General features: G+C 41.2%; 1 protein-coding gene across 1 annotated transcript in view; it reads left to right on the plus strand.

Moving 5' to 3' along the window:
• Positions 1-5,211, plus strand: part of LTA4H (leukotriene A4 hydrolase) — a 29,892-nt gene extending 24,681 nt beyond the window's left edge. Inside the window, exons 16-19 of the mRNA XM_075011617.1 lie at positions 2,022-2,117; positions 2,938-3,020; positions 3,995-4,099; positions 4,496-5,211. Coding sequence (XP_074867718.1) covers positions 2,022-2,117; positions 2,938-3,020; positions 3,995-4,099; positions 4,496-4,628 — 417 coding nt within the window. The 3' untranslated portion in view covers positions 4,629-5,211. The remainder of the gene's footprint in view (positions 1-2,021; positions 2,118-2,937; positions 3,021-3,994; positions 4,100-4,495) is intronic.
• The last annotated feature ends 12,093 nt before the right edge of the window (positions 5,212-17,304 follow it).

Consider the following 17,304-nt stretch of genomic DNA (forward strand, 5'->3'; position numbering starts at 1 on the left):
CCGAACCTTTCAGTATCCACAGTGGAGTAAAGCAGGGTTGCGTTCTGGCCGCTACACTTTTTGGAATATCTTTTTCCGTCCTGCTCAAATATGCCTTTGGTTCAGCCACAATAGGCATTTACCTTCACATGAGATGTGATGGGAAGCTCTTCCAGCTGTCTAGGCTAAAAGTAAGGACCAAAGTGCAAACAATGTGCTTGTGAGACTTCCCCTTTGTGGATGATGCAGCTATTACAACTCATACACAGGAGGAACTACAGCACCTCATGAATTGCTTTGTGGATGCCTGCAAAGAGTTCAGGCTTATCAATATCAAGAAAACACAAGTGATGAGTCAGGACACTAACCATCCGCTTGCCATAAGCATCAACAATCACCAGCTGGAAGTTGTCCACGAGTTTGTTTACCTGGGCTCCACAATATCCGACAACCTCTCCCTTGAAAGCGAGATTAACAAACGTATCGGAATGGCTGCCACCACACTATCCAGGCTAACAAAAAGTATGGTCCAACAGGAAACTCACAGAGCACACCAAAGCACAAGTCTATAGAGCCTGCATACTGAGTACCCTCCTGTACAGCTGCGAAACTTGGACGCTGAGCTCCAAGTATGAAAAGAGGCTCAACTCATTTCATATGTGTTTCCTGAGATGCATTCTCAGAATCTCCTAGCGGGACAAGGTGACCAACAACACGGTGCTCAAACGAGCAGGGACTGCCACCATGCACTCTTTGATCAAGCAGAGATGCCTGCGATGGCTAGGTCACATCTCCCGCATGCAGGATGGTCGCATACCTAAGGATTTGCTCTACGGTGAACTGGTGACAGGGACCAGGCTGGTTGGAAGACCTCATCTCTGCTACAAAGATGTGTGCAAGCGCGACTTGAAGGCTGCTAACATCAGCACAGCCACCTGGGAGACACTCGCCACCGATCGATGCCTGTGGAAGCAACACGTGAAAAAAGGACTGTACCAGTATGAAGACAACCTCAGGCAACAAGCAGAAGAGAAAAGAACCCTGAGGAAGTCCCGCCCCCAGTCCATCAACCAGGGCTCAGTGTTCTCCTGTATCCTGTGCGGAAAAGACTGTCACTCAAGAATTGGACTTTACAGCCACACTAGACGCTGCTGTCGATCCAACTCCAGGTGCAACAACATACCATAGTCCTCCGGGACTGACGGATGCCTACTATAATGAGAGAAGTATTCACCTTCTCACTGTCCAAAGAAGGCATATGTCTGGTGAGGGAAATGCTGTCATGATTTTTTACATAATTTCATAGGCTAAACTTTCAAAAGGATTAGGTAGAGATTTTGCAACCTATTGAAATGAGAAACTGCATTGTGCATGTAAACTCAGTACTCAACCAACTAAATATCTAATGCAGATAATGTGCAAATTGGAAATGCTGTAAGAGAGTTTATTGAAAAAGTGTTTGAAAATTGCACAGATATGGACGTCTTCATTTCTGTTGATATTCTCATCCTAATACTGTTCCTCCTTTGTAAAGCAGGCAGTATGTACTCCTTGGTAAAACTGAGCAAAGCAAACTACAAAAAATCATTGATAATTTCTAGCAGCTTACTTTGTTTTGCCAGAGTGTGCACAAAATGAGTAACGGACCATGTGTAGCATCTCTATTTTTGCTATTTTTGTGGTTTGGGCTGTTCTCTGCATTTACTGTAACCTAATTCTCCTCTTGCCTAAAGTTCATGTTTTGAAAAAGAGTACACCGCAATTGCTGTACTTAACTTTTTGGGATTTTTAAAAATAAGAACCGTTTTAAAGTTTATCTTTAATAGGAAATGAAATGGTGGAAAACAAAAAAATCATTCAACAAACTCCACAGATTTTCCCTTTCTGGATTCTGTTTTCTGTAACCTTGTAACTCAAACCCTAAATGCAGTACTTTTACATAAAGTTACTTGAAATTAAATGAAGGTGTTCAAAATCAAAAGCCAACTAAATGGTTGCTGAAAAAGCCGATATATAAGGGTTGTTTTTCTTTTCTTGTTTAGGCCAAAGAAAATGATTTGTGCTCATTCAGCTCAGCAGATCTAAAGGATTTATCATCCCATCAGTTGATTGAGTTCCTGACACTGTTGATACTGGAGGTAGGTGCAGACTAGGAGTAACGTGACCTTCTGAGAATGTAAGGAAAGGTGCACGTATGTTTTATAAAACCAGGGAGTACGTAGGTTGCCCGACACTTGTGAAGTTCCTTATTCATCCTACTTAAAAGCATTTGCTGTTCTCTGGGACAGCTGTTAAGAGACCTCTGAGTCTTTCTTGATTCTTTACCTGATGAGCAACATGGGATTTTAAGTCAAGGAGGTATTTTAAAAAAAAATTAAGTGGCTTGTTTTGAATTTAGCTTTTGTGTATTATATGACTATATTTTGGATAAAATTATGACAAAAGGGCTTTTAGTTTGGAGTGCTTCAGTGATACTGGAGCCACACTCATGTTTCAGAGACTTAAGCTTTGTCTACACTACAGGCGCACTTGTATCACTTCAGATCTGCTGTGTAAAGTCTCCTTTCTAGCTGCTGTATGTTTAAACTGCAGCCAAGAAATGCCAGTACATATGTAGACATAGTGCAGTGTACACCAGAACTTTTGTCAGTGAAACTGATGGTGGGCAGTGAAATGTGTGGGCTTTTCACACTCCTGAGCTATAAAAGTTTTGCCAGCAAAAGTGCTAGTGTAGACAAAGCCTTAGTGACTACCAGATTATCCCTTGCCCCTTCCTTAATCAGGTGGAGTCCAGCAAAGGGAGATGATGTGCAAGCACTTATCAATAGCTAAGAGTCTTTTGTTAAATATTCTGTCCCCTGTAACGAAAGTCTTTTCTCTGAATCTTAACTTCTCTCAGACAGCATGAGCTGAAGTATACCTCTTTCTCATTCTTCTAATTTTGCAACTTTTTTTTAGGTGCCACTTCCAGTGTCACATGTAAAGCGAATGCAGGAAGTTTATAACTTCAATGCTGTGAACAATTCTGAAATAAGATTCAGGTTAGTAATAGTATGGAAATTGCTTCCTGAGACACATTTGATGTGGAAAGATACTAGCTTATACACAATCTGAGAAGTTGCATTATACTAAAAGGTAACAGGGCGCACAGGAATAGAAATGACTTCTAGTACATTGTAATTTTTACTTGTGCAATATTCCTACCTACTAGTTAATGATGAAATGGGAAAATGTATTCCAGTCTGAGCATCAGAAATTAATGCTAAGACCTAGGCCATCTAGTATATTCCACTGCCAATGTGATTTTTTTTTCATGTAGTAAAAGTTCTAATGCTTTGTTCACTTCACTTGTAAATGACTTTTCCTACAGGGTTCAGGCTATCCTTTAAAGTAAACAATTATTAGAACTTAAATGGAAATTTAGGAAAAGTGTAAGAGGCCAAAAATTTTATGCTTCCATTAATTCTAGTTTGCAACTCTCACAGTAAAATTACCTTGTATCTTGTATTTATACATGCTTAAAACCTATCTGACCTCCTAATTATACTGTTGCAACTCTAAAACATTTGTTATAACTCTTTTAACACTGGCAAATTGCCTAGTTTGCCCTTGTAACAAACTTACCACAGATTGTTTTAATGATGTGATTTTGTGCCTTATTTCAGTGTATGGTAATACTTTGCTGTTTATATATCAGCACCCTGATAACAGGGCCCTGCTTGGTGCCTCTGTGCATTATCATAACAAAAATATATATACATCCATTAGAAAAGAAATAATTGCAGAAGTCAGTATGGGGAAACTCAGGCATCTAGTTCAGTTTCATTATAAACTTAAAGAACTTAGTATCTAATTGTAATGTTGTGCATATGGTAGCATGACCTCCTCATTCTTAGGATGGATTTAGTGAGCATCAGATTGGATATTATAATGGGAGATGATAGACTGAAAACTGCTACAAACAAAAATGTGCAGCTAACTTAGAGGAGAAATTCATGTTAACTACATTTTTCAGATGGTTACGCCTCTGCATCCTAGCCAAGTGGGAAGAAGCCATTCCTTTGGCTCTAAAAATGGTTACAGAACAAGGCAGGCTAAAGTTTATTCGTCCCTTGTATAGGTAAGAATCACCTGCAGAATTAAAGGCATTTATTTTTATTGTGGTCACTCACATATAACACAACCCATGGGTCTCTTTTGAATTAATTTCATCTTCAAACTAGAGCAGACTTCTTAGAAAAATCATCAAATCTGCATCCTTCTAAACTAAGTGACTGACTAGAAAGCTTCCAGAACACTTTGAACATAAATATCTTAATTATTTGAAGAACAAATTAAAGTTGTGGTATGAATTTTTTTAACAAAATCAAGCAAACTTAGATTGGAGTGGAAAGTGATTTTATATATAGGATAATCTTAATATAAAATCTTCAGTGTATGAATAAATTTTTCAGGTGAAACTCCGTATTCAGTCTAGTTTCTTATTCATACTCATATTGTGGAATTTTTTTTGCAGGGACCTTTACAACTTTGACAAGTCTCGTGATCAAGCAGTCAGCACGTTCTTGCAGCACAGAGTGTTCATGCATCCAGTGGCTGCAATGCTGGTGGCCAAAGACTTGAAAGTGGATCAAGGACAGATGGCTTGATCTTCTTTTTTTATTTCTTTTTTTTTTTAAAAAAGCTATGGCAAACTACTAAACCAGAGCTGTAACTCCTTCAGTTTGTGCTAATGTGTATGCTTGATTCCCTGTCTGACTTTTTTTGCTACTATGACAAATATTTGGGATTAAATGGATCTTCAAGATGAAGTTTAAAAACTTCAGTCTTGTACTTTGAAAAAAACTTTAAAAAACTGGTAAATCTGTGGGAGAAGAATGAATGGCTTTAGTATATGCAAATTATAAAGTACTTAGAGGAGAAGGGTGAGTTTTCTGAGATGCATTTGTTTGTTAGTTGTGTGTGGGCTTTTTTAAAATTTTGGATAAAAGCAAATTATGGGGCTTTTTATGGTATTGGCATTTTCACAGCAACATATAGTTGAAGTCTTAAGTCTTTGAATATTTGAGGGAAAAAAATCTTTTTAATAAGTCAGTCTGTCTGGTCTTACACAATCAACAAGTTCTGAAATTAACAATAACATTGTCATAATAAAAAGCTTTCCTTTGCTGTCTTTAAATATTTTGATTTCTAGAATAAACCTGGAAGTTGCACTTAAAAATCTGTTGTATAAACTGACGTTTGTACCTGTGTAGGCTGTTACTTTGGCATCGGGAAAATTTTGTTTCTCCTTCTACCTTTGACTTGTGATAGTTTTGTTAACATGAGTCAAATTATGACAAGTTACCCTATGTAACTTGGGTTGTATGTACTATAACATCTGAAGCTGATTGTCAGACTGAATTTTGACAAAGTCAATATTTCAGTCTGAAATTTCAGCACTAAAATGGCATGCTTAGCAGCCAGCTTCATAGCTTATTTTGAAAAAGCCTTTTTGAAACTCTTCACAGTGTTGAAGGGACAATTTAAATAATAGTTCACAACATTTTAAATGTTTTTAATCAGTAATAACCTTTTATACTGATACATGCCTCTACACTGTAAGCTAGCACACAAAATAGCTGAATGCTGAACAAATTAAAACAATCCAGTAATATCCTTTATAAGCTTTTTTGTGAGTCCTGCCCTCTATAGGTTGCTTTTTCTAAGGTTATGTCTACACTAAGTTTTGTCATACACACAAAATGTGTTTTGTTGACAAAACCTGTCACTTCTGCCGACAGCATTCTGCTTCTCTGTGATGAGGAATAATGCCTTTGTCAAAATTGTCAACAAAAAAGCTGTGTAGATTCTCTGGAGGTCCCTCTGCCTACAGGCAGGGCCTCTGGTACATTGGGCAGCCCTGTTTTACTGAGCTTCCGGCTGGCTGCTCTTTCAAGAGAGCGGCCAGGCAGTCAGGCCACTCTGTCAACAGATCAGATTGCTCTTTCAATCAGCTTTTGTGTATGGACATTATCTATTGACCAAAGCTTTGCCAGAAGATCTCTTCCAACAGTAACTTCTGCCGACAGATTGCTGTAGTGTAGATATAGCATAAGTGTATGTGGAAAGAACTGCCCACTAATAGGCCATAAAAAGATATTTACTGCTTATTTAGTGTTTGACAAGGGTAAAATAGCATGGATAGAAATCAGCTGAAATGTAGATGCTGACAGGACTAGTAGAAATTAATGCCAGCCTGAGGTGCAGAAAAGAAAGCAAAAACAAGTCACTCTTTTGTGAGAGGAGAAAATTGAGTACTTATTAGTGATTGGAAAGGAGTGTGACTGGCTAGCACTCTAACTCATTCTAAATTAAACACAGTTGAGAACTACACAGAACTGACAGCTGAAGAGATCTTTCTCCAGTAATATTTAGCCAGAGTGTTTCACCAGATGGAAAACAAGACTAGGTTTTTGACAACTTTCAGCTTGAGGTTTTCTGACATCTGATATAAATAGGGAGAAATGGAATTTTAATAGCAGGGTACATTGAAAAGATTATGGCATAGCCTAAACAGTTTCTTACCTTCCCTCAACCTGCTTTTTTTAAAATTAACTCAGAGAAATCAATCTTTTTGAAAAAATCAGTGGTTTTGTCATAGCACTTAGATCAAGACAAAGGGCCTCTTACTTGTTCTTAAAGGCAGTGAATCCACGAAGAAACTCAGTTCCAACATCCAATAAAATCGGTCCCGCGTTCAGTGGTCTTACTGTATTTTTTGTAAACAACCCTGATGTCAGGCCTTAATCCAGGATGTAAGCAGCCGAGTAGCTCCATTGACTTTACTTGGCTGACTCTGGGAGACCTAGACATGGACACCTCATTCAAGGGGACATTAGAATGAAAAATAGTCAAGATTGGCCCTTTGGTAACTGAGTCTCAACAACTTTGAGTTTTCATAAATGTGAGAAAGCGATCCCTATTTTGGTCCTAGTTAGAAACTTTTGAACTGAAATGATAGGCGGCGCTCTAAATGGAGGAGACCTTCCTTTGAGGGAATTGCACTAAATGTGTATTATAAAAGGAGATCTGTGTGGCCGTCCTTCCCATGGCAAGTGTGCACTGTAGTTCTTTACTGTTACATCTCCCCCTCCCCGTGCCCACCCATAATGCTGCATGAACATGTCCGTCCACCCAGGACCCACACAAAATAGAGCCTCTTCCCCAAAATAGAGGCCTTTCAACTCCCTGGTAAAGATATTTGGTAAAGATACCAAATATTCATAAACCTGAATTACCCACCAGGAGAAGTAAAAAAACAAATCGACAGGGCCAGACGAATACCCAGAGACCAGCTACTCCAAGATCGGCCAGGAAAAGCCAAGAACAGAACACCACTGGTCATCACCTACAGCCCCCAACTCAGACCACCGCAACAAATTATTAAAGACCTACATCCTATCCTTAATCGGGATGCCACACTCCAGAAGGCCCTGGGTGACATGCCTGTTCTCTCCTACAGACAACCTCATGAGGATCCTCACTAACAGCCACAGTCTATACCCCAGGAATACCAGTCCTGGAACTTTCCCTGCAACAAAGCCTGCTGTCAGCTTTGTCCACATATCTTCTCTGGAAATACCATCACTGGACCTAACCAGGTTACTCACAGAATCACGGGCACTTTCTCATGCTCCTCTGCTAACATCATATATGCCACCATGTGCCAACAATGACCAGATGCTTTGTATATTGGACAGACTTCTAACTCCCTTAGACAAAGGGTCAATGGGCACAAAACAGACATCAAAACACTCCAGATCCACAAACCAGTTAGTCAACGTTTTAATGGAATGGAGCATTCTGTCAATGACCTAAAGGTATGTGTGTTACTGAAGAAGAATTATCGCACCATTCTGGAAAGGGAAACAGCTGAGCTGGCTTTTATTTTCAAATTCGGCACATTAACACTTGTTTTAAATCGTGATGGGAACGTTCTGAGTCACTATAGGGGCTTGTCTGCATACTTGGCTCAATCTAATTATTGACCTTCCACCCCCACTCCTCCACAATCTGATTTGCTCACCTTGATTATCTTTTTCTGATTTGTCCTCCTTGCGTACTGTTTTTGGTTCTCTGTGCCTTAAATATTGAGTCTGTTCTGGTCTGGCTATGGTCTGAAGAAGTGGGTCTGTCCCACGAAAGCTCACCTAATAAACCATTTTGCTAGTCTTTAAAGTGCTACTTGACTGCTTTTTGTTTTGATAGTGTATAGACTAGCACAGCTTCCTCTCTGTTACTACATCTGGTATAGCAGGCTCAGGAGGGATGCTGGGTTTGGCAGAGCAGTCCTGCAGTCAGCTACCAGACAGAGGTAAGATACAGTCACACCTCCGGAGCAGACTGCTGGTAAGTCACATTTCAGAATGCACAGGAGCAATCATTTGAAGAAGACAAAGCAGTTACTCACTTTGTAACTGTTGTTCTTTGAGATGTGTTGCTCCTGACCATTCTTGATCCCTCTCCTCTGCCAGATCGTCTGGCTAGAAGGAGCTGAGCTGGGGCTGGGTTGGCGATGGTATTTATAGGCAACATCGTTAATGTTCCCGGAGGGGGCACTGCTGCTAACCCAACAGGTACTGCTAGGGAAAAGTTTTTCGACAGCTGTGCACGCAGCTCTTGCACACACATCGGAATGGACAGAAGCAACACACCTCAGAGAACACCAATTACAAGGGAATATTTGTTTTATATGAGATAGATGGGTCAGGCAGTTATTTAATGGCAGACACTAGGATTCAAAAAGGTAAAGCCTTCTAAACGGTTTCAAGCACATTGTCCATGTTACATGTCAAAATGCACAAAGTAAATATCCTTAAATCAATAAGTACCTGGTTTAATTTGCTAATCCATTTTTAACCAGCCTATTTCAAAAATCCAAATCATAAGGTTTTAACTCTTAAGTTCTTAAGCAACAATTTGCTTTGCCTATCTGTGAATTTCAGCTGATGTCTTTCATTGACTTGTACAGCTATGGTGAAATAGATGAAGTTTACCAACACTGACCAATAAAAGTCTGATCCTTCCATGGCTATTTATAAACCACATTGCCATTTTTACAGTCTGTGTTAGAATGCCTGTCACATGCATATGGAGTTACTCACTTTTCTCAAAGTGATCCTTTTGTTTTTTGTCTTTATCAGGTACTAATCAATGCTCTGAGATGCTTGTGTTGCATTGAGCCAATGGTGGATCAAAGTGAGTTATTAAATAACTCTGCAGAAGTCTTACAGGTATTCTAACAATGCTGCAGCTTCTTGAAATGAGAAACTTAATTGTATGTGTAAACTAAGTACTTAAACAGCTAACTCTCTAGTGCATGCAAATAACATACAAAATGACAATCCACTTGTGCATAGATAGTTTTATGCCTGGGGAGTGCAATTTCAGGATGTCTTTTTTTTTTTTTTAAGAGGCACAGATATGGAAGTTTCCATTACTAAATATATCATCATAGTAACACTGCCCCTGCTTTGTAAAGCTGGCAGCATGTACTTCTTGATAAAAACTAAACAAAACAAATTACAATAAATAGGATCATTAGTAATTAACTTGCTTTTAGTTTTAAAAGGTGTACAAAATGAGTAATGGATCCTGTGTAGCTATTTTTGCCTTTTGGCCTTACTTTGCATTTACTTCAGCCTAATTCTCCTATTGCCAGAGTTCGTGTTACGAAAAAAGTATACGTTGTAGTTCTTGAGCTTAACTTTTTGGGTTTTCTTTTCAAAAAGAATCTCTTAAGTTTACCTTTCACTTTGTCTCTTTATCTTTAGTAAGTGGTGAAGACAAAAACACACAACAAACTCCACAGCTTCCCCTTTTTTGCATATTTTCCATTTTTGTGTAACTTAAACTCTGAAGCTGCAGAGGGCAGCAGGTCAGGGAGGCTGGTGGCACCCTTCTTCTGTGACTGGCTCGGGGAGAGGTAAACAGGGGCCACCCAACTGTACAAATTTAAAATCTGGGGAAATCCAGGGGCGAGAGAGGGCAGTGTCCACAGCAGAGGACCCTGCTGCTCATCATCACCTGTGCTGGTGGAGGAGCAGTGTGCAGAGCAGATGCAGAGCCAGGGGTGGCTGTGCAGCTGGCTGGAGGTGGGTGGTGGTTTCCCCCACTAGCAGCAGGGGAAACAGCCAGTGGTGCTGGCTGGGTGCAGCCCATAGGAGTCCAGGGGAAGGGGCTGCCTGCTGGAGCCGGCAGTGGCCTTAGTACATATTCAGATTCTTAGGGCACCCGCAGCAACCTATGCTGACGCATATTCTGCGTATGCCCAGGGGCAGTTCTGTTTCTGCAGCTGGATTGGACCCATGAATACACAGACTGTTCTCCCCACAGAACACTGAGATCCTCCACCTCCTGTGTACTACAGGCTGGAGTGCAGTTGGGACATTATGTTGCCATGATCAGCTTGTCCGGTGAGCTCGCTGTGCTGATCAAACAGGAAATGGAGATTTAAAAGTTCCTGGGGTTTAACAGGGGAAGGCCTCTTGTCCTGTGTACCTGGCTGCTTGGAACCAGAGCTGAAATGATCACCAAAGTGATCACAGCCAAGCACTGTGGGATACCTTCAGGAGATCAGTTCAGTCAGCTTACACAGTGCTGCCATCTACACTAATCAGTATCAAATTAAGTGCTATGCCTCTGATGGAGGAGAAATAATAAAGCTGATGTAACATTAGTTACATTGGCAGAAGAGACCTGATAACGGAGGCATAGACATTATTAGGTCAACTTGAGGCAGCTTCCATCAAGCAGTTCATAGTACAGAACAGGCCTTAGTAACTCCTATTTGTTCATTGCCCTTCCTTAATTAAGTACATGGGGGCAAAGAGCATGAATGTGCAAGCACTTATCAATAGCCATTACTTTTTTGTTAATATTTTTCTCCCTTGTAGTGTAAAACTTCTTTCTAGATCTTGCCTCGTCTCAGACAGCATGAGTTGAAGTATACCTCTGGCTCATTTTTCTAACTTTCCAGCTCTTTTTAGGTGCCACTTCCAGTGTCACGTGTAAAGCGAATGTAGGAAGTGTTTAACCTCAGTGCTGTAAATTATTCTGAAATAAGATTTGGGTTAGTAATAATACGGAAATTGCATCATAAAAAAATTGTATCAGGGACATAATGGAGAAGTTCTGGTGTACTAAATATGATAGCGCACACAAAATAGTAATGAGTTCTGGGAAATGTAATTTTTGCTTGTGCAATGTTCTTATGTACCAATGTGATTTTTCCCTATAGTACAGTTCTTATACTTCATCCACCTTAATTATTAATCTGGCTTCCCCCACAGGGTTCACATTCTCCCTTTAAAGTAATTAAATAATGGAAATGAAATGAAATGAAATTTTAAGAAAAGTATTCAAGGAAAAAGTTCCTTTCATTCCATTAATTCTAGTTTATAACTCTCTCACCTTTAATTCCTTTGTATCTTGTATTTATACATCCTTTAAATATGTCTGTACTCCCCAAATAACCTTGGAATTCAAAAGCATGTTTCTTTTTGAGAGGCTGTTACAATTTAATTTTGAAAATGGGTGAAATGGCCTACATTGTCACTGTAATACTTGTTACAAAATAGTGACAGAGGAATAGCTGTGTTAGTCTGTATTCTACCAAAACAAAACAGCAGTCATGTAGCACTTTAAAGACTAACAAAATAATTTATTAGGTGATGAGCTTTCGCGGGACTGACCCACTTCTTCGGATCATAGCGTTAGCAGAACAGACTCAATATATAAAGCACAGAGATCCAAAAATTGTTAGCAAGGTTGACAAATCAGAAAAATTGTTGAGAACAACAAGAAGTTCTGTGGCACCTTCTAGACTAACAGATATTTTGGAGCATAAGCTTTCGTGGGCAAAGACGCTTCATCAGATGCATTAGTTGGGGCGGGGGGCAGGGTGTCAGAGGAGTATTTAAAGAGTGGGGTCCCAGTAAAAGGGAAGGCCAGAGCTGACAAGGTCTATTCAGTCAGGGTGGAAATGGCCCATTATCAGTAGTATACATCAAGAGAGGAGAAAAAACAAGCCAGAACAGTCAGGGGGGATGTGGCCCATTGTCAGATTCTAATGTGGAGGTGTGAACTTCCATCACAGAGAAATTGCTTTTGTAAGGCGCCAGCCACTCCCAGTCTCTGTTTAATCCCTGATTGATGGAGTTGAATTTGCAAATGAATTGCAGTTCAGAGATTTTTCTCCATTTTATTTTTGAAATTTTTTTGTTGTAGGACTGCTGCTTTTAAATCTGCTACTGAGTGTCCAGGGAAATTGAAATGTTTTCTGACAGGTTTGTTTATGTTGCCGTTCCTGATGTCTGATTTATGTCCATTTATTCTTTTATGTAGAGACTGTCCAGTTTGGCCAATGTAAATTGCAGTGGGGCATTGCTGGCCCATGATGGCATATATTATATTAGTATATGCACAGGTAAAGGAGCCCCTGATGGTATGGTTTATGTTAGGTCCTGTGATGATATCGCTGTCGTAGCTATGTGAGCAGAGTTGTCCGCAAGGTTTGTTGCAGGGATTCATTCCAGGTTCAGAGTTAGTGTGTTGTGGTCTATAGTTGCTGGTGAGATTGTTGTCAAGGTGGGCAAATCAGAAGAGCAGAGGGACAGTGAGGCGCGGGGTGGGGATGTTAGAGTTAGATAAACCATCAAAATATGTAAAAGAGTCCTTATGATGAATCAGGTAAATTCTGTCCCTGTTCAAACCACATGTTAATGTGTCAAATTTGAATATGAATATTAGTTCTGAGCATTCCCTTTGTAGACGATTGTTAAAGTCCCTTTTCAGTGCAACACAAACTTTCAGATCTTTAACAGTATGGCCAACTCCATTAAAGTGCTGTCTGACAGGTTTGTGTATTTGGAGTTTTTTGATCTGAAGAATCAATGTTCTATGTTCGAACAGGGATGGGAATTATCTGGCCCATTATAAGGACTCTTTTTTCTGATTTGTCAACCTTGATAACAATTTTTGGACCTCTCTGCTTTATATATTGAGTCTGTTCTGGTAAGGCTAAGATCTGAAGAAGTAGGTCTGTCCCACGAAAGTTCATGACCTAATAAATTATTTTGTTAGTCTTTAAAGTGCTACATGACTGCTTTTTTGTTTTGACACTTTAGAGTATCAGAGAGGTAGCTGAGTCAGTATCTTCAAAAACAACAAAAAGTCCTGTGGCACCTTACAGACTAACATATTTTGGAGCATAAGCTTTTGTGGGTAAAGACCTGCTTCATCAGATGCATCTTTGCTCACGACCATAGGGTCTTTGCCCATAAAAGCGTACGCTCCAAAATATCCTGTAACCCTTCTGTTAACGCCAGATGCCTGCCAGAAGGGCCGGGTTCAACTCTTGTGGGGTTTCCTATCAAGGATACAACCAACCGGCTCGAGCCCCCACCCAGTGGCCTGGGACAATTTCACCCCCATGCTGGGTGACTGTAAGGCGGTTCTCCCCCCCCCGCCCCCCACAAGCACAGAGTCTGAGATAGAAGTGGCTTGTTTAATGACCGTAACCTACCCCAAGGTTACAGCGACAGAGGCAGTATATCTCAGCACAGAAGAGACAAACCCCCTTTTACCCAGATACCATCCCCATATGCAGTAGAACCCAGTCTCTTGCTGGGGCTCTTGGCCCTTTACCCCACACACCGTTACAGGGTGTACCTTCTGCGGTGCAGTCCCAAACCCAAAGCCCACAGATACATCACCAGGGCAGTACTAGCTGTCCACTTGTCTGCAGCCTCCCCTTGCTGTCACCAGCTGTCTGCCAGTTGCTGTCCTCCGCTCCTGCTCCTACTGGCGGCCTGCTGGTCACTGTCATCCACCACCACTCCTACCAGTCACCTGCCAGTCCGCTGCTGCTGCTCCTACCGGCCACCCACTGGTCCTGCTGTCATCTGCCAGTCCTAACCCCACTACTTGGGACAGCCCTAAGGCAGAACCCAGTGATTTCAGCTCTGTGTGGCCTCAGCTGCTACTCTGTGATTTCAGCTCTTGGTATCTCTAGAGTGAGATTTCACAAACACCCTAGTATCTAGCTCTATCTTTCAACAGGTGGGGAGGGTTAGTCAAGCCAGGTTTATAGCTATATGGCCAAGGCATAGGCAGGGCCAAGGCACTCAGCAAGCTGGCTCAACCAGTACCCCTCCCCTTCATTCCACAATGCTTTAAACCAGGGAGCCCTGTGTAATCAATGTCTTAGACAGCTAAGGCGACTGCCCTGTCCCCCACAACAACCCAGAGCATTGGTGAGATCTCACAACTCCCCCATTGTGTCAGCTTAAATTGTGATTTTTACAACTACATGTTTACAATAGACCAAATCTCATGGCTTACTTGCTACCCATTAGGCTTTGCCTGAAAAGGTGTCACACATGCACACCTTTGCATTCTCATGCAGATGACCTCTGGGAGACACACTCCTCCCAGCCTTCAGCAGCACTGCGTTCCTTCTGCCACATTCCTTACAATCCTAGTCTACTCTTTAGAGTGACTCCTTTCCCTGCAGCTTTATATATTAAGTCTGTTCTGGTATGATTATGATCTGAAAGAGTGGGTCCATCGCATGTAAGTTCATCACCTAATCATTTTGTTAGTTTTTCAAGTGCTACATTACTGCTTTTTTATTTTGTTACAAAATGTTTTAATGGTTAAATTTTACATGTCTTCTCAGTGTAGTATAATCTTTTGCTTTTGATCACTGACACAACCCATAGTGTTTACATTTAGAATGTAGTTACTGGTTCATATAATAATGGAGTTCTATTACTTCCACTTTATTTTATAAAGAAAGATGAGGTTGTCCAAATAGCCACTTAGCCTTATGTAGTGATTTCCTCAATATATATTGTGCATCCTACACAATGTACTCCTGGGGGAACTGTGCATCCAAAAAATTGTGTACATGGTATTTTAAACTTCTGCATGTTTTAATTTTCTAACACAAATATAATCACACCAGTTTCAATTGCTCATTGGTAATTTATTTCAAAATATCTGCCACCAAGTGCGCCTATAACTATATGGACAAACAAGCTTCAGGAAATTGTTTGCTTGTTTGGTTTTTGACAAATGGATTCCTTACTAAGCATATTACTACCGAACTCTGTGTAGTAATTTATTTAAACCATAGTACAGAACTGTATTTCCCACCCACCACCTCTCGAAAGCGGTGCAAAGGCTTAGAGGGGGTTATCAGGGGAACAGAGATGCTGAGGAAGAGGGAAGTAACTGCTGGGAAGGAGCCTGGGTATGAACTTGAAGGGTGGTTGGGTATGAGGGGGAAAAGCATGGAACAGGGTTTTGTGAGGACAGGGAGGGATTGTTATGGAGCATCCCCTATGCAGACCCTGGCTAACTCCAGCCTCTCCCACGCGCTCAAGCACATGTGCTGCTGTCCCCATGTGGCCCTGTACCCTCTGCCTCCACTCAGCCATCTCCCTTCCCCCTGTGGCTCTGTACCCCTACTCAGCCATCTGCCTTTCCCCTGTAGCTCTGCACCTTCCTCCCCCTCTACCTATTGTGCCCTGTGCATCCCCTCCCATTCAGTCCATGCCTCAGTCTGTGCTCTCCCATTAACCTTAGGCGTTCCTGCCTGACCAGTTCCACTCCTCCCGCCAGCAGCCCCATGCTGCCAGTCTCCCCATAGCCCATGTCTCCTGACTTGCCTGACAGGCACTGTGAAAAAGGCAGGCTCTTTCTCTTCCCTATCTTAGGTAGGGCAGCCCTGGAGCAGCTGCTGTGTTCTTGTGCCACAGCACCTTCTGCTAGGCAAAAGGTGGTGAAACCGCAGAAGTTATTGTCTCTTTGGAGTTGCTGCCTGTTCTAGAGCCACTGCACCCTCTGGTGGGCAAAAGGCAGAACTGCCGCACGTTTCCAGCAGACGCTATCGTGCGCACCAAAGGTAAAAAACCCACCAACCAGCTTTCAGCAGCATGTGAGGTATAGGCGTGTGCGGTGGCACAGAATCCCCCAGGAGTAACAACGGGGCACTGATCAGTGCTTCTGATTCTTATCATAATACAAATCTATACATCATTACAAGAGAAATAATTACAAAAGTCAGCGCGAGGAAACCTGGAGGTCCAGTTCAGCCCCATTATGAATGTTAAGTATTTAGTACCTGAATGTTATGTTAACCTCATCAGTCATTGTGTTAGGGAATGCCATAGATAGGTGGACCACTGACGCATAGATATTACTAGTGGGAGATCATATACTGGAAATTGCTGCAAACAAACATGGGCAGCCAACTTGAACCAGAAATTCACATTCAATCATGTTTTTCAGACGGTTATGCCTCTGCATCCTAGCCAGGTGGGAAGAAATCATTTCTCTGGCTCTACAAATGGCTACAGAACAAGGCAGGCTAAAGTTTATTCGTCCTTTGTTTAGATAAGAATCACCTGCAAGACTTACAAAGATATTTATTTTTTCATTGTGGTCACTTCTGTATAACACAGGCTGTAGGACTCCTTTGAATTAATTCCTCCTTGAACTAGAGCAGAGCTCTTAAAAAATCCAGTCTGCATCCCTCTAAAGTAAGTGACAGATCACCAAGCTTCTAGAGCTCTCTGAACATGAATCTCTCTCTATAATGGCTTTCTGTGCCGTAATCTAAGTTCCTTTTGGCATTTGTTTTAAAATAATAATACATTACAGTTACTTCATTGTAGTAATCAAATTTTCAGGTGAAACTCTGCATTCAGTCTAGTTTCTTATTCATACTCATATTATGGGAATTTTTGCAGGGATCTTTACAACTTTGAGAAGTCTCAAGATCAAGCAGTCAGCACGTTCTTGCAGCACAGAGTGTTCATGCACCCAGTGGCTGCAATGCTGGTGGCCAAAGACTTGAAAGTGGATCAAGGACAGACTGCTCAATCTCTTTTTTTAAAAAAAATAAAAATAAAAGCTGTGGCAAACTACTAAACCAGAGCTGTAACTCCTGCAGATTGTGCTAACATGTATGATTGATTCCCTGTCTGTCTTCGTGTTCTGCTGCTATGGCAAAAAATGTGGCTGAAATGGATCTTCAAGATGAAGTTTAGAAACTTAAGTCTTGTACCTCAAATGAAACTTAAGAAAACTGGTAAATCTTTGGGAGAAGAATGAATGGCTCTAGCGTAAGGAAGAGCAAACCTGTGTTGCTTGAGGTACATAAATTGTATGGAGGGTCACAAATACAGATATTATTGAGGTAGGAGAGGGAAACTTTGTAGTGTGTAGCCTCGGGAGCACTCTGCAGTGGAAGTTCCCAGGGTGTTGGGAGCAGGA

This window comes from Carettochelys insculpta, chromosome 1, assembly GCF_033958435.1.
Source record: "Carettochelys insculpta isolate YL-2023 chromosome 1, ASM3395843v1, whole genome shotgun sequence".
NCBI lineage: Eukaryota > Metazoa > Chordata > Testudines > Carettochelyidae > Carettochelys > Carettochelys insculpta.